Here is a 22,059-nt window from a genome sequence, read left to right as displayed (position 1 = left end):
CCTAAGGGAGGTCTCGATGGCCCTGCAATACCATTAGATTTATGTGCAACATTTGAAGAGAGAAATTCATGCATACCTTCTCAAGGGTCTAGGTTTCTCAGAGAGTACCAAGTTTTGATACCATGTAAAGAAATACTCTGACATAGAAGCACAAATAACAATCGTACGACAAAGCACAAACTAATAAAAGAACACAGTTAGGGTTAGGGTAACTTAGAGACAATGAACACAAAAAATAACTGAAGTGATATAATTGGTGAATATACAATGCTCATGCAGCAAACACACTATGCAATGAATGAATACTAAACCTCGAACTCTTGTATCTCAAGGATCAGGGCAGGGGTAATGAGCTGGAGAGTGTCGTCCTGTGAACGGATCCCGAATCACAGCAAGGCAGCCTCCGAATGTCAAACACCAACAAACGTAGCAGTGAGAAGCTAGATCTGATGTAGACAGCAATGAGGAGAGAGAAAGACTAAAAACGCAGGTAGGACAGCCTGCAAGAGAGAGAAAACTGCCAAACGAAGGTTGCAGATGATGTGGCAGGCATTACGGCAGCAGGTCTGTGTAAGAATAGTAGTTGCCTGGTTGGCATTACCTCCAAATTGTGAGAAGAGGGCTGGAAATCAGGCATCAACTGATGTAGACAGCAATGGACAGCTTTGGCTGAGATATCCTCTGCGAACGGGGTGTAGATAGCAAGTTGTAATACTTGAAATTTGCAAAAACTAGATTTTAGATTGAATGGAGGGCAACATACGTATTTATAGAAAGTTTGGACCCTCCCAAGTGGGTTTGTGTTAATGGGACACATAAACTCTCTAGGATCGCGTTTCTTGGATACATTGGGCCTTGCGCATCATGCATTGTTTGCTGCATATGCATGCCTTGTTGTCCAAAAAGCATTGGATTGGCACTTCTAAGTTGGCCTTGCATACGCATCAATTGCCCCATTGGCATCATTTGCTTATGCTCACTACCCACATTTAGAACATCATGTTGTTGTAAGGATGATTTGCCAATTATACAAATATTTTAGTTGCTGTCATTTGCTAATCTTTAAAATGGTCATCAAATTCCTCTTGCTCTTTCTGGTCATCAGATTTTGAAGGCCTAGAAGGATCCACATTTTGGTCTAAACCAACATTAACAACTTGCTATCCATGCTAAGCGCCTTGTCCAAGATCAAGCATTGCATTTTTCCCAACACTTTGTGAATTTTCAGATTGAGAGGCATCATCCTTGCTTGATCCCATCTCACTATCTAAAGACATTCTTGCTGTAATGCTTAGCTGAATACAATTTCAGCACTAGAGCAAAGCTTCTTACCTTCAATCAGGTGCCTAAGGCCCACCATTTCAAGGGAATTGATGGTATCCTAGCAATGAAACCTTGAAACGAGCCTTTCTTTTAAAGAGGGTGGTGAAACCTGATTAAGCACTTAATTACATCAATAAGCAAATAAACATAACCTGAAATGCATAATTTACCTTAATAATCTTGGACATTGGACACCTTGTTGGCCTCAAAAGTGACGCCCCTTCTAGTATTTCTTTAACTTTAATTGCTAATGGAATGAGTACAAGTTGAGATTCCACAATCTCCGTAGTTGTTCAAAAAGCCCCTTGTTGTATGACAATTAGCAAGCGATTTGGGCCATTTGCCCCTTGACTTTTCATCTAAGACTTGCACCATTGGAACCACAAACTAATCAAATGCTGCCCCAATTTACAATGAATGGGCTAGCATCTGAATTCCTTGACAATTACACAAAATTTAGGTGCTGAATACAGAACAATGCCTTCTCCTATCGGCATGGTTTTCGAGGTGGTGGTCAAACCCTAATTTCTGTAGAAGTTTAGGGTTTACATTAGAGATCTCTCTGCTGTCCATCAAATTTGGCTGAGATCTGATCTAAATGGCTGAGAAATACTGAGAATGACTAAGCACAAGCTAGAGAAGGTGAGAGAATGTTAGAAGAGAGAGAAATTTCTGATTTTCACGCGAGGAAAGCCTGAAATTTGATTGCTGCTTGTACAAAACAACATTTCTTTCTTTCAGCTTGCTAGTGTACGTGATGCAGGTCATCCCTCATAACTCTCCCATGTTAGAGAGGGAGTGCGAGAGGGTGATGAGGTAGGGCAGTCATGCCTCATCTATACCTTTATAGAGGTGCACAGGATCTAGAGAGGGGTTTTCCCTGACACATTGATCGAAGTTTGTCAGTTAGAAATCTTGGAGCTGGGATTGACTTCCAAGTTTATGATGAATTGTTTGACAAAGAGTGGAATTGGCTTCTAGTCTGAGTTCACACGAGGGGACATGGTGGTGGTTTAGTCGAAGGGTGGGAATCCGTGGTCATCTATGCATTGCGGCATTGGTGACAAGAGGGTCACGTATGCTACATTAGAGGCATTGTTGACAAACATAGAGAGTTGCTATGACTACTTTCTGTTTTTAGGTATTGGTATGATCGACATTGACATTAGGTTCTCTCTGAGGCACTTGATGGTGGTTTGTGCATCCACTTCTTGGGTATCCATGGTCCAATGTGAGTGTCGTTGTTGTATGTACTTTGATGAGTTATTCTCATTGTATATTGTACTGTACTAGATTACCCATGATTTGAGAGAGGGTGTTAGCAAATATGTCAATTCATGTGTGAGTCTATGCATGTATCAATGGGCTGGGCATTTACCTTTTTTGGTGATGTGGTTGCTAGATTATTTGGGCTTGATTTTATGGCCGAATGGCATTTTTTATGTGGTTGACTTTACTTTATTGGCCTTTATTTTTTGGCTAACAAGTTCATGTTGGGGGGCCTATTTATAGGCCAGGCGCTCCCTCCAATCACTTTATCTTGTATGCTTCTATAGTAGGTTTTTTTGGAGAGAGGGAGCTGGTGCTAGTGCCTACACAGTGAGTGACTCACGTTTGTTTTTGTACTATCTCATGTCTTGGCATATGGATTTCATTTCCTAGGCATCTCTTTCCTTTTGAGTTCTTTGTGTAGTGTTCTTTTGCTGCAGTGTTTCTCTTCTCTTCTCTTTTGTGTCATGCAGCCTATTACAGCAGTTTCCTATGCTTCTATCGCTGCATCCCCTTCTGACAGAAGGTAGGTGACTGGGACAATACTTTAGACCTTTCTCACAATTGCATGGCTGTTGGCTGTCCTGAGCAATCATGTGACCTTTTTGCTGTAATTGACCTGTTGGAAGCAGTCGTGTGTCTTTTTCTCCTGTCATAAGGGCCTTACAGCATTTGTGACAATCCTTGATGTCTACATGGTAATTTTATGACCAGAAGGAAGCAATTCGTGCAGTTGTGGGCTGATTGGCAGCAGTCATGAGTAGTTTTGCTGCTGTCATAGGCTGTTTTCTTGCCCCTTCCAACAATTTTGGTGAGTCATGATCATCCATGTGGCAAATCTAAACCAGATGATAGGTTTAGTTGATTTTTTCAGGTGGTTGTGGCCTTTCTCTGCAATTGTGGGGCACTTTTGCCAGTCTTTTGCTATTAACTGGTGTGCGAATTAAACTGTTCTAAATTTATTTCTCTTTCCCAAAATCTTTTGGCTCTGATACCAATGATAGATGAGGGATAAAGGCTTGCTGGCCCCATTAGAAAATGAGGGTTTCAGCCGTTGATGTGTTTCTTAAAAAGAAGACTGATGCAGTGCCACATGCAGGCTATCAATTAAAAATGTTGTGATGTGCCACTGGAATTATACTGTGGTTCACACTTGCTCTTTGATTTGCTCAAGTCGTGGAGCTTTTCTTGAATTGAAACCTGGAACAGCTTTCTGGCTAGGTTGTCTGAGTTGTTTTTGTTTGTGCTTTTTGCATACAGATGAGGTTTCAGCAGTAGTGGTGGATTTGGGTTCACATTCATGCAAGGCTGGTTATGCAGGGGAAGATGCCCCTAAAGCGGTTTTCCCGTCAGTGAGTATCAATTTGGCACAACTTGGAGTAAAAGAGATCACACATTGCAAAAGGATCCGATCTCTTTGTTTTGTTGTGTGAACATGTAACCAGTTGATTTTCATACAATTAATGTTAAAGATCATAATATTTTAAAGGTGGGGTGGAGGTTGTGGCTTCTTTTACAAATAAATGAAATGTGTACTGCTAGAAACTGGAGCAGTGGATACCCTCAAATATCTAAGGAACTTTGAGATTTATTAATCAGACTTCAGTAATGGACTAACTTTACAGGGTTGGATTTGGGAGCTTCCTCACGTGAGATTAATACTTTTCAGGTAGTTGGATGTGTAGAGCTTCCTGATCCAGTGAAGGCAGAAAGTGAAGCAGAAGAGGTAAAGTCAACTACAAAGACACCAGACGACAAAAAAGGAAAACGTAAAAGGAATCTTTACATTGGGACCCAAGCTTTAAGTTATCGCCGAGACAATATGGAGGTTGGTTATAAGTGTCTTGCTGCAAGGTCGATGCTTCTTTGACAAGTGGTCTGTTCTTAGTGCCTTGTGTTGGAATATACAGGTTATACCAGCCATAAAAGATGGTGTGATAGCAGATTGGGAAATTGTGGAAAAAATCTGGGATCATGCTTTCAGGTGTGTAATTTCTCGTCGCTGGAGTGCCGTTATTGGTTTCCAGTTTACACAATATTTAGGAATAAATTAATTGCAATTCATCTTGAGAGGACATGAGGCGATTATTCTAGCTAGTATGTAGGTGTTTGCTTACATAATGATAGATCCAAATCTCACATGTGCAATTTTATGATGATAACATTCATTTGTTGAAATGGTGCTTATCAGGGCAAAAACTAACATGGCAATGGGAGGATTAAGTTTGCCATGTTTTGGTCACATCAATTATCTCACTCTGACAATTGATTATCTTTGCAATGCTAGGATTTCCTAGATAAAATTCTTCCTTGTTTAAAATTTGTACAAAATGCTGTATGCGCCTATCTATTGCTTTGGCATGCGTGAAGTTGTAACCTGTTGGTGATTAATCATATGACAGACATGCAGACTTCAAATTGACTTTGGTGCCATTTATAGTTTGGTGAATGTTGCAGAGAATGCTTACTAATCGATCCAAAGGAACATCCAATGCTGCTAGCAGAACCTTCTACGAATGTTCAAGAACAACGAGAAAAGTAAGCTGCTTTTGTATTTTCAGATATAAGTGTTTGAATTTTGCAGATCTAACACACACACACACACACACACACACACACACACACACACACTTTTTTGTGAAAGACACACATGCACCACACACATACATGTATGTGTTTGTGTATACATGTATATGTATATGCATGCATGTGTGTAGATGTATGTATGTATGTATGTATGTATGTAGATATAGATACATTGACACAAACATACATGCATGTGTGTGTGTGTGTGTGTGTGTGTGTGTGTGTGTGTGTGTATACATGTATGCGTACACATATATGTGTGTTTATGTATAAATGTATGTGTGTAGATATAGGTAGATTGACATGTGCGTACATATTTTTTGGGGGGGGGAGGGAGGGAGGAGAGAGAAAGAAATATTAATGTCTACTAAAGTGGCCTATGAGACATATCCATGTACAAGAGAATATCCTCATGGTATCAGGAGAGTGAAAAGTAAAAATTCCTATCTAATATGCAATGAGTGCGCATATCATCATCCAGGCAAGCCTTTAGTGTATACAAGTATGTCCGTTTGGGGATGTGAGACTATATGTGTGAGGTACAACAATGCCATGCACATCTAACTCCAACAAGTGAGGATGGAGGGGTGTAAGATGCAATTGGGGGGGGATTCCTAGAACAGGCTCTTGAGTATCTCTTGGGTACCAGAGCTGGTATAGCAGGCCAAGTACATCTCATGCTGCTGTTGAATCTGGGTGACCTCTCTCTGGTGTGAGTAGAGCCCTCTGGCTAAAGGTGTTGGGTCATCGTTTGACTTTGATCTCCTGTGCCCTCTGTAGGGACACCCCTCTCGGCCTCTCAGTCCTTGTGTTTGTTTCTCCCACAGAGAGAGAGAGAGAGAGAGAGAGAGAGAGAGAGAGAGAGAGAGTATATTAACGTCTCTAAAAGGCCAATGTGGCCTATGAGACCAAAGCAGTACATACAATGATGGTGTGTTTCTCATCTAGAACGAGAAAAAAGATGAAAAACATGCCTATAAGACTGAAAAGGAAATGAAATAGTGTCCCATAAAAGGGAAACATGTCAGTGATCTGAAAGTGAGAGTAGAGAAAGGAAAACTCTCCATCAATGATATGTCTGTTCTCTAGGGAGGTGTATCTCTGCATAGCTGAGGCGTCTTGGCATCTGTCTCCTGTGGCGCTCAATGATGGCTTTAATTTGTCTGTGGTGTGGATGTCTAGGCCTTCGTCCGGGTGGACGTGGGTGCCTAGACCGGCTAAGTGCCACTGCTCTATCCAAAGGGACACCTACAGAAGATGAGGTCCAATGATGATGTACTCCTGTAGGCTGTGTGGCAGTAGTAGTGGTATCTGCCATACTCTGTCGTGTATCCATGAAAAAGTCAATGACTGCTCCCTGTCTATGTGAGCCGAGCTGTGGGGGCTTCCTACTCCGTAGAATTGTTGCTCTGCGCCTCTGGAGCTCCAAGAGGAAAAATCCCAAGCATCTCTGATCCTCATATTGCATGATCCGTCTCAAGGGTCCAAAACCCTCTCGAAACAGACAGTGGTATCTACCTCGTATGTCGTAATATACAGTGCATCGGCAGATGTAGTGTTCCTCTGTCTCTGGCTCTCTGTCGCATGGTGTAGTTTAGTTGGTTAAGTTGAACATGGTGGTGACTAGAAGGTAAGTTGAACATGGTGGTGACTAGAAGGTCTTTGGTTCAACTCCTACATCCCGCACAATCATTTAGTATAGGTGTTACAAAAAAGGAGAATTGAACGCGTGTTCATGGGTAAATAAAAACAAGTGGCTTACCATTGGGATAGCCACTTGATTACAAAAAAAGAGAGAGCTCAAGTACAATCATGGCAAGGCCGAAACACATGTGTAGGGCAGAGGTGATAGGGTAGAAGGACTCAGCAAGGTAGAACATCACACATAGGGCAGTTTAGTACTCCTACACTGTTGCTGGCCTGCAGTCAAAATTTGGCAGTGCCACGAGAGAGAGAGAGAGAGAGAGAGAGAGAGAGAGAGAGAGAGAGAGAGAGAGAGAGAGAGAGAGAGAGAGAGAGAATTTACGAAAAAAGAAAAAACGGTCCTGCTCGCCGTCAGATGCCTGTTGCCTGTCAGACGATTGCTTGCCCTGTCGCCTGTCCTGTCAGACGACTGCCTGCCCTTGTCGCCTGTCCTCTCGCCCACCCCTGACGACTGTCTGCCCTGTCCTGTCAGACGACTGCCTGCTCTGTTGCCTGTCCTCTTGCCCGCCCCTGACGACTGCCTGCCCTGTCGCCTATCAGACGCCATCGCCTGATAGACGCCATCGCCTGACAGACCTGTCCGCCCTCACCTGTTGGACGCCACCCTCGCCTGTCAGACGCTACCCTCGCCAATCAGCTGTCGTGGTGGTCGCCCCAGGTAACACATTGTTTGTGGCAGCGTCTTGCAGGGCGCACTGATCTTTTCTTCCTCTCAGCGAGAGGCAGTATCCTCTGTTCGTGCCTAAGCCTGCGCCTCTGGGTTCTGCGACCTGCACATGGAGACAGTGCAGCCTTGCCTTTCCACAGACACAGAGAGAGAGAGAGAGAGAGAGAGAGAGAGAGAGAGAGAGAGAGAGAGAGAGAGAGAGAGAGAGAGAGAGAGAGAGAGAGAGAAGACAGCAGTATGGCTGGCCTGGATATGGATTTTCTAGACCGGACGGTAGCAGCCCTTGGCCCTGATTCTGATACAGAGGAGCCGGAGGATATGGTGCCGTGCACGGAGGAGATGCCTCCGGGTTCTGAACTGTCGCTTGCGGGCAAACGCTCTAAGCATACTTCTGACGAGCCAATGGGTCCTCAGGAATGTTCCTATGCGCAGGTTGCCTCTGATCCTGTGGATTCGCAGGAGATTGACTGGGAGCATTTGCTGGACTTTGCCAATACTCTGCTTAGCGATTATGTCCAGCATAATAATGAAACTTTTTCTGACGCGGGAACTGATGATGTGCTGGAAGCCACGGTGGACTCGAAATCAATCTTGCGGTCCTTCTCGGTGTTTTATGACTGTGCAGTTATACTTTTCTTCACTGGCAGGATCCCAGTGCTTTCACATATTCGCCAGTGGATGCACCATTTATTGCAAGGGGAGTGTGTTGAGGAGATCTTCCTTGGACCTCGCGGCTTTTATGAGGTGTTGTTGAAATCAGAAACACATCGAGCTGAGCTCCTGTCCAAGTTGCCATTATTCTTTGATCGCCGCTTGGTCCATGTTGTACCATGGCGCCCTATGGGCGATTTCCAGCGTCTGCTTAAACGAGAATGCCCGGTATGGGTGGAAGTGGAAAATTGTCCTGCGGTCTATTGGCCATTGTTGAAGGATGCGATGGCAGTTGTGGGAACAGTACTGGTTCCCCTAAGCCTCAGGGCTATGAATCGAAACCGTTTATGCATGTTATGGGACACGGCCAGGAAAAGGCCTGCGTGGCTTCGCCTCAATTGTTCTGGCATGCATCCTTTGCATTTTCGCTTGAAATGGGGCAACTTTGTAGGCCACTGCTTTTCATGTGGTAAATTAGGGCATTTTATGGCCGAATGCCCTGAAAGGCAACCGTCTTCCGAGGATGCGCAGGTTGTGTTGCCTAAGGATGACATGGTGCTTGATGCCCCGACACAGGAGGCCCTTCAGCCACCTAATGTCGTGGATAAAGGCAAACAACAGGTCTTGGGTTTGGATTCTCGTAGCACTGATTGGATTGAGGCACGTCAAAAAAAAGGTAAAAAGTTGGATGCAGGCCTGGCGGATCCTGAGCCTAATGCTTCACAGGATTCCGTGCGCACGTATATGCGCAGGAAATAAATGTTCACTTCACAGTCGGCTGCGCATACTATGGCCCCGTCTGCCCCCTGTAATCAGTCTACAAGGAAAGTCTATACAGACGGCCCCAAGGGCCCACCTGCTAAGCTGGCGTTTGAAACAAAAGGTAATGTGATTACACCCTGGGATCGGCGTTATCCCCGCCCCACTCCCAAGGCAGTGGTTTTTCCTTCTACCTCTAAAGCAGGTCGCCAGAATTCGTTTGCAGTATTTGCTGATTTTCTGGATGAGGGTGTCCTAGATGCTCTCGCGGAAAAGGTGAAATTGAGGCAACAGGCGCCTCGTTCTTGACTTCCTTTTTTTGAAGATATATGAAGATAGCCACATGGAATGTGCGAGGCATTTGCTCTCGCCATAAGCAACATGCCATGTGGACTGTCTTGCATGAGAACCAATGGGATGCATTGTGTGCAGTTGAGGACAAAAGTCACGGTGAAGCAGGAAAAGTTGTGGATTGTCATGGATTCCGTCTGTTTTATGCAGGGACACATGCTACGCACTATTCGGGCGTGCTGATGATTGTCCATGAGAAATACCAGCCTGTTCTTGTTAAAAATGATATGCAGGGCCGCTTTCTGGTAATCGAAGTCTTATTTGAAGGAGAGATTTTATGGTTGCTGGGCCTCTATGCTCCGAATGATCCTGCATCCCGATGGGATCTTTGGTCGACTTTGCAGGGCTCCATGTCACTTGGCCGAAGGGGGTTTTTGATGGGAGATTTCAATACGTGTGTTGACTCTTCTGAGTCCACTTCAGGGCATCCGATAATGGATACGCCGGAAAGTCGGGTGTGGAATTCCTTTGCTTTGCGTGTACTTAAGCAAGATCTTTGGTCGTGGCTTCACCCTTCTTTTTCAGGGTTTACTTTTCATTCCGCACAATATGCAACTACTTGGTCGCGGTTGGACCGAATGTATATCATGCAGGGGGATGATTTTCTTCCCGAGATGCTGGAAATGAAGGTCTTGCAGCAATATGCGTTGTCGGACCATTTCCCCCTCCAGCTTGAGATGCGGGCACAATCTATTGCACCTTTTATGCAGTTGCTGGATAGGCTCCCTTTACGTTTCAACTCCTCTTATTTGAAGCATCCAAAATTTCAGGGCTATATGCAGCAATTGATTGAGAGGTTCTTATTGGACTTCGCCTCTGACGGCTTGGCTGCATTTGCACGGCTGCTCTCTAATGTGCAGCGGGTTGCTCGGCAGTATGGGATTCATCATGCCTCTCTTTGTCGCCGACGTCGACATGTAGCAGAGGACTTACTGGCTTTGGTCCGTTCCTTGCTCGTGGATTTCCCAGATGATGATTTTCTGCAGTCACTGGAGAGGCGTTTGGCCCATCTTATTCAAGTATTTCAGTTGAAATCTTATCAGCAGGCCAAGCTGCATAACTTGACTGACACATTGCAAGATAGTGCCTGCCAGTCTCATAAGTTCTTTCGCGCCTTGCATGCTTCTCCGGCTCGTGAAAATATGACTAGACTCCAGGATTCGGAAGGTCGCATGGTCACTGATCCGTAGACCATTGTCAATATGTGCAGAAATTATTTTATGGAACTTCTTGGTTCTTCTCCCTCGCCTTCTAGCCAGGTTACGCATGCCCGCTTGATCTTCTATCGTCTGGTCCGCCAGCAAGTTCCACTTGATATGCAAGCCACTTTGGAGGCGGATATTTGGGAGGAGGAGGTTATGGATGTTTTGTTGCACCTGCCTAAGGATAAAAGTCCTGGTTGGGATGGTCTCACTAATGAATTCTTTGAGAACTCGGCCACGTAGTTGGTGAAGCCATTGGCGGTCATGTTTCAGCAGGTTTGGGAAACAGGGGTCATGCCTTCCTCATGGAAAGAAGGCCTTATCAAACTGATTCCCAAGGTCCCTTCGCCGTCAAAGCTGCAACATTGGAGACCAATTTCTTTGATGGGCTCGATGTATAAAATCTTCTCCAAAGTGCTGGCGAATCGGCTTCACAAGCACCTTCCAGCTATTGTGCATCCTCTCCAATATGGCTTCATTAAGGGCCGCAACATTCTGCATAATATCTTAAATGTGCAAATGGCTATTGACTATGCGCGGCACTCCAGTCAGGAAGTGGTATTGATTCAATTGGACTTGGAAAATGTTGAGAAATAGACAAATGATGTATGCTCCAAGAGGAGCTGTCGTGAATCCCATATGCACAGTGAGGAGAGTGGAACAACTCAAAGCCTATAAAGCATTGTACTTGACTATGAAATGAATACAATATCATGATGCTTTGTACTTTCAGTTAAGTGTTTGTCATTGTCAATTCTACACAAGATTGTGTTTATGAGTCCAAGCTAATCTATCTTGGAACCTAATTCACTTGTGTAATAGTTTATCTCTACTTGTCCATGTCATTATGAACTTGGTCTTCATCTTTGATCCACCATAGCTTGTGTCATGTCCTAGATCCGCATCATTTAACATGGTATCAGAGCCCAGTTGGGCATGGCACAGCTCATACTCTGAATCTCCAGTCTCCCTTCACCTCTGGTAATCTCTAACCAGCCCACATTCAGCTCATATCTCCAATCTCAACTTCAAATCTCAGTTGGACCTTGTGGCAGCCATAGCCAGACTGCACCTACCCACTTTGGAGCACTTGGATCTCTCTCTACAGGCCATATCTTCAAGTGAATCCTTCTGGAAATATCTTCCCTTGCTCGAGGCGCTTCAGCCTATCACATTGGACAGCAACATTAGCATCCACAGCAGGTAGCATTGCGCGATCTCCAGAAACGGCGCAGTCTGAAACTGCGTGACGGTTCGTACAGCTGCACGCACAACACGCAGCGCAATCGACACAGCAACCATAGGGCTTTTATAGCCCATGACATAAGCTTCATGGCCATATAAAAGTTTCTGAGAATGATCAAGTGTGTAATGCACACAGACCAAAAAACCAGGCTGCTACAGAAACCCTAATCCAGGAAGCCATATCCAGAAATTTGGAAGCTTGGAAACCTTCTTCTTTTTTCTCATTACCATCATCAACAGTGATTTTGATCACTGAGGAATACTCTCTGAAGCTCATTACTAGTCTGGAAGTGTCCAAGGAAGCTTAGAAGCCACCCACGAAGTTTCTAAGAGGAAGCAGATCAAGTACCGACTAGTATCCATTAACACTCAACTAGTGTCAATTTGACACTGATTCTCTTGTGTCTCTTGACACATTAAAATACAATTTTTTGCTGGTTAACTGAAGATTAGCAACATGGCAGAGCTTGAGCAAATAGCAAAGTTCAATGGAGAAGGCTTCCATGCCTGTAAGGAAAAGACCATGTATCACCTAATGCGGAAAGACTTGTGGGACCTGTTTGAAGATGATGCAGATAACAAGAAGGAAGATGATGAAGACGGGTTCGTTGAAGAAGAACAGTTCAAATCCAAAGAATGGAAGAAGATGAATAATAAGGCACTAGGCATCATTGCCTGGGGACTAAGTGATGACGTGCTACATCATATATTTGGCATTAGAAATGCTAGAACCTCCTGGGAGGAACTTGATAAAATGTTTGGTACTCAAGCAAAGAATTCAAAGGTAAAACTTCTCATGCAGTTTTATAAACTGGATATCAAAGACAGTGCTTCTATGACCATACACATTAATAAGTTTAAGAGTTTAAAAACTCAACTTGCATCTCTTAAAAAGAATATTGAGGAAGATGAAGCAATAGCCGTACTGCTTGCAAGTGTAAACAAGGATCCATATGAAAATCTTGTGTCCACTTTGAGTAATGTTCCAAGCCTCACACTTAAAGATATTGAGCACTCACTACTCGATGAATAAGGCAAAGTAAAAACCAAGAATGCAAAAGACAATGTCTCATCATCTAGGGAAAATCTTTTGTACACCAAAGGAGCTGTTGGACCTAAAGGAAGAGGTCGAGGATTCATCAACAACAATAACAAGGATCGGATTACATGTCACTATTGTGGTAAGACTGGCTATGTAGCCAGTGAATGTTTCCACAAGAAGAGAGCCCAACAATTGCAAAGTGATCATCACCAGAACCAATACATGGAGGAAAAAGAAGAAGAAGAATATGTTTCCACTACCATCAACAACTCTGACAGATTGTTTTGAAGAACTTTCATTGTATCTCTCATATGTTAGTGAATTTGATTTGTATAACCCTTGCCAATATGTAAAGTCTCAAGCTTTAACTTGACTAGGCTGCCTATGAGCTAGTCTTTCGGGCCATGTCATCATGAAGGGGGGGCAAAAGCCAGCAAGTGTAGGGACTCATCATTTGAGGGGGAGTGTTGAGAAATAGACAAATGATGTATGCTCCAAGAGGAGCTGTCCTGAATCCCATATGCACAGTGAGGAGAGTGGAACAACTCAAAGCCTATAAAGCATTGTACTTGACTATGAAATGAATACAATATCATGATGCTTTGTACTTTCAGTTAAGTGTCTGTCATTGTCAAATCTACACAAGATTGTGTTTATGAGTCCAAGCTAATCTATCTTGGAACCTAATTCACTTGTGTAATAGTTTATCTCTACTTGTCCATGTCATTATGAACTTGGTCTTCATCTTTGATCCACCATAGCTTGTGTCATGTCCTAGATCCGCATCATTTAACAGAAAAGGCGTTTGACTATGTGGATTGGTCTTTCATTGCAGATCTTATGTCTGCTATGGGCTTTGGTACCCGGATGTCTCGATTGATCTACACCATTAGTGCTGCGGCTTCTTCAAGAATTATGCTCAATGGTGGGGTTACAGAGCCATTTGTCCTTGCACGCTCGGTCAGACAGGGTTGCCCTTTGAGTCCTCTCTTCTTTGCCCTGGCGACTCACCCGGTCCTTTCAATGTTATCCTCAATGGCGGCTTTTGCTCAGCTGGCAGGATTGTCTCTTCCTTTGGGGCAGCACTTCATTAGCCAATCTTTGGCTGATGACACCTTTATGATTTTGCGGGCGGACAGGGACAACATTCGAAAGGCATTAGATGTTTGGACGCTCTTTGGTCAGGCCTCTGGTCTTCGCATCAATGCCTTTAAGTCAGCCATTCTCAGTTGCACGGAGCCTGATTTACAGTCATTAGGTTGGCAGGGCCAGGTGGTTTCCCGTGGCTCCATTGTCAGGCATCTTGGATACCCGTTGGGGGTGGATGTACGGCCAAAGGACCTACTGGACTGGATTTCACAAAAACTGGCGGCGAAGTTTATGTATTGGAAGTCGCAAGCGTGGCCATTCCATGTCCGCCTCAAAGTGGCTCAGACAATTATGCTACCAATGCTAACGTATTTCCTGCCATTGCTGCCGTGGACGCCTACTACTTTGAAGGCTCTCACTCATCCCATTCGTTTCATGCTATGGAAGAAGGATTCACTACAGGCAGGCATTTCGTGGATTTCATGGTCACATACATGTACCCCTAAACGCATGGGTGGTGGCGCTATTTTGGATGCAGAAACTCATATGCTGGCTCTTCGTTGGTCTCTTTTTCGTGCCATGTGTGTGGATCATCACCCGTGGACCATCATAGCCCGTTATTTTCTTGAGGACAGCGGGCTACGCCATGGTAACACACGGCTTCGGGCCTCCTGGTGGCATGTCCTTAATGCTGACTCTCGATTTTCCAGTCCCTCTTCCTCTTTGTTACTGCACTTGGTCGGCTCTTGGAAAGTGGTGCTCCAAAAGGCCCGTTGGCATCCAATAGGGGACCGCTTGCAGACTAACTCCTTTCAGCTGGAATTGTTGGCAGTATCGAGTTTACTTTCATGGGAAGACAAACATCAGCTCAGACCGAGATTTAACCGCATGGCCCGTTTAGGTGTGACTTCGATTGCGGATGCTACCCTTGCCACTCGCAATGTCCTCGCATCGTTTTGGACTGCTAGGAGACTTTTCAGGATCCCGCGCGGATACCGTGGTTTATGGGGAAAGCTTTTGTTGGAGCTTCAGGCTAGGCAACCCTTTCCTGCCCTGGCTGTGGATTGTCCTTGGCAGGACTGGGACCTTGCAGGCCGGTTGAGTTTGGAAAAGGCCTCTACTAATCAGGTGTATCATCTTCTAATTCAAGATCACCAATGGCTGGGTGTGAAAGCTAATACTGTTTGGGGACTGCAGAAATCGTTGTCATGGTGGCAGGCAACGCTGATGGAGGGCTGGCTGAATAAGGCACCTTTCAAATGCAAGGTCTTTCTTTGGCGGGTAATGATTGGTGGTCTTCCTCTTGCCTCGGCCCTTTCCAAGCGTCGAATCTCGAATGGCAATTGTTTCTTCTGTACCACTACTGCGGAATCGGCCCGACATCGTTTTCTTTCTTGCCCGCTCGCCAATAATATCTGGTCACTCTTGTCTCAAATCTGGCGCGCAGTGGTGGGGTCCTCACTAACTCCTTTCGATTGGGTTTTTGTGCGCCCAAAGTACCCCACACCGCCACAGTTACATATGAAGATCTTATTTCACTTTTTCAGATACTGGGGATGCTGGCACATTTGGACCACGCGCAATGCTTTTCTCTTTGATTCGGCCTCTAATGTACTGAGACATATTGCTAGGCTTAAAGGGCTCTTGCATTGGCAGCTAGATCTCATTCGGCACTCCGACTTGCTCCCTTGGGAGGATTTGCATCCCTGGCATATGGCAATTGCCTCTGGGTCGTTGCCATGATTGGTGTAACCTTTTTAGTGCATTAGTATGGGGATTTCCCACACGTTGGCCTAGGGCCCTCGTGTCTCTTGTAATCATGTAATCATGTAATCTTGTACCTTTTTTTTGTAATTAATACAATTACCTTTTACGAAAAAAATAATTTACAAAAAAAAGAGAGAGAGAGAGACAAGGGGGGGGAGGGGAGGGAGCGGTGCACTGCAGTGAGATGTCCTTTGCTTTCAGTAGCACTGCTTGTTCTACACATCCCCTACCCTACCTTGTGTGCTTCCTGTTCTATGCAGGCTGGTGCCTTCTAGCACTATGCAGGCTGGTGCCTTCTAGCAGGCCAGAAGGGCACAACAATGGACAACAACTGAATACTCAGGTATGGTGCCATGCTTGAGTTGAACACGGCCTTCATAGACTGTTGAGAATAGCAAATGATGCTTAACATGAATGCCCGTAGAGGTTGGATGTGTGCCCAAAAGAGGATTGCCCATAAGTGGCTTTGTATGAGAGAGAGACAATGATGTATGCTCTAGGAAGAGATATCCAAAATCCCATAAGCACAGTGAGGAGTAGTGGTACTACCCAAAAGCTATATAAGCATGTACTTGACACTCATTTCAATGATATGGTACAATCAATTTGAATCACTCAAGATTGTGTTTATGAGTCCAAGCTAATCTATCTTGGAACCTAATTCACTTGAGTAACAATTTCTCATTCTGATAATGTATTATGTGTATGACTTGCATGCACCATAGCTGATCTAGCTCTAGATTTGTGTTTCTTGACATGGTATTAGAGCCATGGTGAGCTAGTTCTAGCGTCACTAGTGAGTTGTACTCTAGCGTAAATGGATAGTAGGAGTTGAACCCACCTTAAGGCCGTATGCCATATCCATTTTGGGTGGAATGAGATTGGAAACTTGGTATCCCTTGGCTTATCAGCTAGTATGTTCCTTTGAATCTTCTCCGCAATGACCTTGGCAGGAGGGTCTTCTCTTAGCTTCTCATCATTAGACTAATTGTTCATGTAGTATCCCACCCTTACAAATTCTTGCCCTAGGTATGAGCAGGTTAGCAGGAGAACAGTAAACCCTAGTATGTCTTCTTCAGGGATCTTGGCAGCATCTGGAGGATCAGCCTGGAAAACAGATCTGTGATTGCCAACATTCACCAGCCCAACAAGTACGCTTTCAAGCACTTGGTCGTACTTCTCATATTCAGCAGACCCGACGTAAATCAGCTTCCACTCAAGGTCGTCTGTAAGAGGCAGGACGTAGTCGTATGAGATCTTGAACTGGAAAGGGTTGTCCAGGACGGAGACGTTGGTGACATTGACCGCACTCATGATGAAAGAAGGGTAAGGGCAACAAGGAAGAAGAAGAAGCAGACTATGATGATGATGATGAAAATTTCAGTTCGAGAGCCAACATCAATGTCGCATTTGAAGCTCATCACCAAGCTGTCATCTCATTGAGCGTGCTATCGCCGCCTCTTGAAAGGAAGAAAGCTGGTGTAGGTACATCATGCAGGTGTCATACACAATCGGTATGCCGGAGCCCCTGTTTGTGTTTGTGGACACCTATAAGGCTGGCAAGATCACAGACGTAGAGATCCTTGACACCATCAAGAAGAACTTCAACTTCCGCCCTGGCATGATCGCCATCAACCTTGACCTCAGGCGTGGCGGCAACAAGCGCTTCTAGAAGACCGTTGCTTATGGCCACTTTGGCTGTAGTGATCTTGACTTCACTTGGGAGGTCGTGACTTGTCAAGCCTCTCAAGTATGAGAAAGCCCTAGCTTAAGCGTAGGGCAACAATTAACCAACCACCTATTATTCCACTCGGCCAACTTAATAAGTTGTAATATGCTATTCTTATTTTATAGTGTGTTAAAAAGTTTGATGTTGGCACTCTTTCAACCCTTTTTACACTTATTTACTTACTATCCAAAGCATTATGTATCCAAAGATCTATGCCATGTGTGTCAAAGAGAACTTGTCGAGACAAGGCCATGTACCCATTAGTGATAGCATATACCACACATTAACAAAAGGGATAAAGAGCACGACAGAATAAAAGAGTATGAAGACAAAGAAGATCGAGGAAAGGATCGAAGGATACCAAAGAAGCATAAAGAAAATGAAGAAGATTTTTTCCGTTGCCACAAACAAACAAAATGCCTTCCCATAGTGGATCTCTTGTTTCCCATAGTGGATGTAACAAACCTTACCGAAAATGTAAAGTTTCAAGCTTGACCTGACTAAGGATGCCAAAGAGCTAGTCTCCTGGTCCTTGTCCGCATGTAGGGGGAGGAAATGCTAGCAAGTGAAGGAACTCATCATTTGAGGAGGGGTGTTGAGAATAGCAAACGATGCTTAACATGAATGCCCGTAGAGGTTGGATGTGTGTCTAAAAGAGGCTTGTCCATAAGTGGCTTTGTATGAGAGAGAGACAATGATGTATGCTCTAGGAAGAGATATCCAAAATCCCATAAGCACAATGAGGAATAGTGGTACTACCCAAAAGCTATATAAGCATGTACTTGACACTCATTTCAATGATATGGTACAATCAATTTGAATCACTCAAGATTGTGTTTATTAGTCCAAGCTAATCTATATTGGAACCTAATTCACTTGAGTTACAATTCCTCATTCTGATAATGTATCATGTGTATGACTTGCATCCACCATAGCTGATCTAGCTCTAGATCTGTGTTTCTTGACATAGATTAGGTGGTGGATGCCTTGGGGTTTGACTTGGGCGAGCAAGAGAGGTATCTCCCTGGGGCAACGGCCCCTGTATTGCTTGGTCGTGACACTCCAAGTGTAAGTTGCTCAAATTTGGTGCCATTCTCAATGAGAGTTAGCTCTAATGTGATTTGCTTAGGGCCCAAAGTAGACCAGTATACACTGATATGAGAGATTACTCGGATGATACACAAGGAACCTGCATTTATGAACCTATTTATCGTGTACAAAAAGTATCTTGATGCCACAGAAAGGTGCTATGAAACTACCAAATTTGGTACTTGGAAGTACCAAGACTACCAATAATTGTACAGTGAGACCGACAATAATGGTAGTAAAAAAGGACCAAAAACTACCAATTTTAGTACCCTGGGATAGAGAAAGCCACTAGTAAAGATAGTCCTAGACAAAAGTATGGAATGATTCCAGAATACAAAATAAGTGTTGAGAGCTAGGAAATGTGTTATCCAAATGCTAGTTGTGATGCTTAAACATCAGCTTATTCTACTTTATATCTGTACAACTTCTATTCTATTTCTGTGTTCTCACTCTTTGCCTCTGTCTATCTCTGTCACTGTCAAGCAATTGTATCTCTTTATAGGAGTGAGGCTAGCTTCATTTTGTGATTGCTAAGTGTAGATGGAATTCCTAGGTGATGATAACATGTATCTTTCTTTCACAATCCAAGCCTTGATTTTATGTGTATCTCCTTGATTCCTGCAAGTAGGTGCATGCTGTCGTGTAACTGTGGAGTCCTCAGAGGTAGCTTTGTCGGGCTGCTAATGGCAATGTAGATGCACAACATTGTTTGTTATCTCTTTACACAGGAAGCTATTTTCTTTTCTTATTGGGACCTAGTAGACATCGAGAGAGTAGTTAAAGATAATGTGATGCAAACAAATCCTTTGATCATGTGAATATAAATTAAGATAAGCAATGCACCTTTTTATCATCAACATAGAAGCTAAATGAAGTAGGAAGTTGGATGTCTTCATTGTGCAAGTCCGTCCTCAATTGTCGTAATGTGCACATTGACCCTACCTTCATGATGATCAAAAGTTGACCATCTAGCTAAACATCAATATCTTGTAATGAATTTTCAGAAAATTTCCTTACGTCTTGGTCTAGTGGCATCAAATTTCCACAAACATGGTGTCATCTTCTATGCAAAAATGTCATGATGAAGTTTTGAGTGACAATCATATACTTACGGACAATAGAATCTAGTTGCACCTTGTAGGTGATTCCATCTTGTACCTCTGTATCCTAGCTTACATCCGCAAACTCTATAGGATATTGGTTATATTTGGGCACTTTACTAGAAACATGGTTCTTGAGGTCTGGACTTCAATGTTGGAGAAGAACTCCACAAAAATGGCTATAGGCATAAAAGTGGATATTTTGCTTTGACTACTTGAAATGTTGGGCTTGTTGAGCTAAAATATGCATTACTTGCTGATTAGCCTCTTAAACAGCCCCAAAACACACTAAAAATGCTCTTTTAGAGTAAAACCCTAAAACGGGGAGCGGTTCGAGAGAGTTCAGTGGAAACCCTAAAACGGGGAGCGGTTGGAGAAAGTTTAGTGGAAACCCTAATTTTTGGGGCGCCCTTCCACATCTATAAATAGACAGGTTGCCCCCATTAAGTAGTCATCCTTGTTTTGCAGGTTACACCAGCCCACACACCCTCTGCTGCTGTTGGCGCCCAATTTCCAGCCTGCAGCCCGCCTTCATCTGCTGTCCAGCCATCATCGACTGCAGCCACATCATCTTCAGCCTGTCCATTGCTGTAGGCGACAGCTCTCAGCTGCTGGTGACTGCTCCAGACTGTCCCGGACTACTGTTCAGCTTGCTATCCATCATCTCCAGGGTCAGCCAGCCTGTGTTTTCACCATTGCAGGCCCTGACACTCTCAGACACTGTTTCAGCGTGCTGTTTACAGCAGACTGTGCACAGTTTCCAGCCCCCGATCGGTGGTACACTGCTGCGTTTACCAGTTTCCAGTCTCCAGACTGCTGCATTTTGGTGATCAGCCTGCTGCCATTCACTATTCAGCACTCTTACACTCCGACTGGTGGTCACAGACTTGGGATCCATCTTCGGTGGTCTTCGGTGGACGTCACACTCCGACATTGCTCTGCCCTTGAGCACACTGTACACTCTTACATTCATTTACAACATTCATTCACTTCAGAGTTGTGTTCTCTCTCTCCCTTCTTCTGTTTGTGTTTGAGTTTTGAGTTTTGCGTTTAGGGTTTGAGTTTTGCACTCTGTGTCTGTGTCTGTGTCTTTGTGTTTCTGTCGTGGTCATACACTCTGTGTGTCCTCAGTGCAAACCCTAGCATTTTTCTTAACATGGCTTTGGGCATTTTTGCATCTTGTGAAAAATTTTGCACCTATAGCTCTCACTTATTCTAGAATTTGGTAATGGCCACTCTGTGCTCTCGAAAATTTAGAAGGGAAAGGTTGGACAAGGCTTCCCATTTTCCATTGGAGGGAGGTGGTATGTAAAAACGATCGTAAAAGAATATATCCCTCTCAGCTAGTGTGCCGCTTTGGTTCTCCCCTTGTAAAGCTCCTCGCCAACAGAGCCGTGGATGACATCAAGAACATCTACCACATATTCTATTTGCTGCAACTCCTGGATGCTTGATAGATAAAAGTTTGTTAGCATCAAATGGTCTTGTCAGTTACAAGGTGAATAGGAAACACAGACCTTCATTCATACCAGAAAGTAGATGCAATTAAAATGCATCAATAGTTGGGTCTATGGAGAGGAAGATTATAGGTAGTGGGCTCAAGGTGAAGCTCCTTATGCATAAAAATATGGTGTATATACACTTCTTTGATTGTCTTCTTGGAGCTACGAAGCCTAAAATCCGTTACCTTGCCCTTTCAGTATGATGAAAAAGGGTTGGCTGTCGAAGATCTTTTCCACTTTCTTTGCTGCATGATTATCCAACTTCCCTTCTTTATGGTCAAGGGAATCCACCTGTCATGCTCATCGAGCATATTGAAAGTGACTATGGACTTGATGGAAGTACTAGGTCTTCTACACTGAGAAGACGACTCCATGGAGTAGGAAGATGGAGTGTAGAAACGTGCGGCTGAGTGGAGAGAAAACAAACAAAAACTCCAAAGGGTGCAAAGTGGAGGCAAGAGAGAGGGAATGAGCATTGAGCACTCAAAGATTTCAAACAAGGAGAGGCTTCCGTCACATTTTTCCGGTGAGAGAAATAGCTGAAATATGATGACAAAACATTACTATTAGAAAATAACAGTCACTCCGCTTTACTGTTGGAAAGCAACAATTACTCTACTCATTTAAATAAACCTAAAAATATCAAAATATGAAAATGATTTTCGGGAAAAAAGTTTCGTCACATAAGCCTTTTGCTCATTGGTGAAGCGCACTCTCTCTCTACATAACTAAAGGCCGAAAAGTGACCTCAAAATCCCGCTAGTGACTCCTACACTTCTTCACTCATAAGGTCAAAAGTTGATCATTTCTCCACTTAATTCCCCTCTCCTTTGGTAAGCTAAGATAGTGGGGCTATTATATGCTGTAATCTTTCACAAACCTTCTATAGAACACTTTGAAGCCAAAAATTTCCCAATATTCCAAAATATTTTTAGTATTGCCCACTTCTTTATTATTTCTACTTTCTTTGGGTCCACTTTGATT

The 22,059-nt window shown here is 43.9% G+C and overlaps 1 protein-coding gene across 2 annotated transcripts in view; it reads left to right on the top strand.

Annotated features, from left to right (window-relative positions):
• Nucleotides 1-22,059, top strand: part of LOC148030034 (actin-related protein 4-like) — a 112,038-nt gene that overhangs the window by 12,376 nt on the left and 77,603 nt on the right. For both annotated transcript variants that reach the window (XM_087686298.1, XM_087686297.1), the window contains exons 2-5: nucleotides 3,853-3,944; nucleotides 4,262-4,420; nucleotides 4,503-4,576; nucleotides 5,050-5,130. In XM_087686298.1, coding sequence (XP_087542424.1) covers nucleotides 3,853-3,944; nucleotides 4,262-4,420; nucleotides 4,503-4,576; nucleotides 5,050-5,130 — 406 coding nt within the window. The remainder of the gene's footprint in view (nucleotides 1-3,852; nucleotides 3,945-4,261; nucleotides 4,421-4,502; nucleotides 4,577-5,049; nucleotides 5,131-22,059) is intronic.

This window comes from Lygodium microphyllum, chromosome 10, assembly GCF_053477565.2.
Source record: "Lygodium microphyllum isolate KBCC chromosome 10, Lygodium_microphyllum_v1.1.10, whole genome shotgun sequence".
NCBI lineage: Eukaryota > Viridiplantae > Streptophyta > Polypodiopsida > Schizaeales > Lygodiaceae > Lygodium > Lygodium microphyllum.
This window is presented reverse-complemented; position numbering and strand designations above follow the sequence as displayed.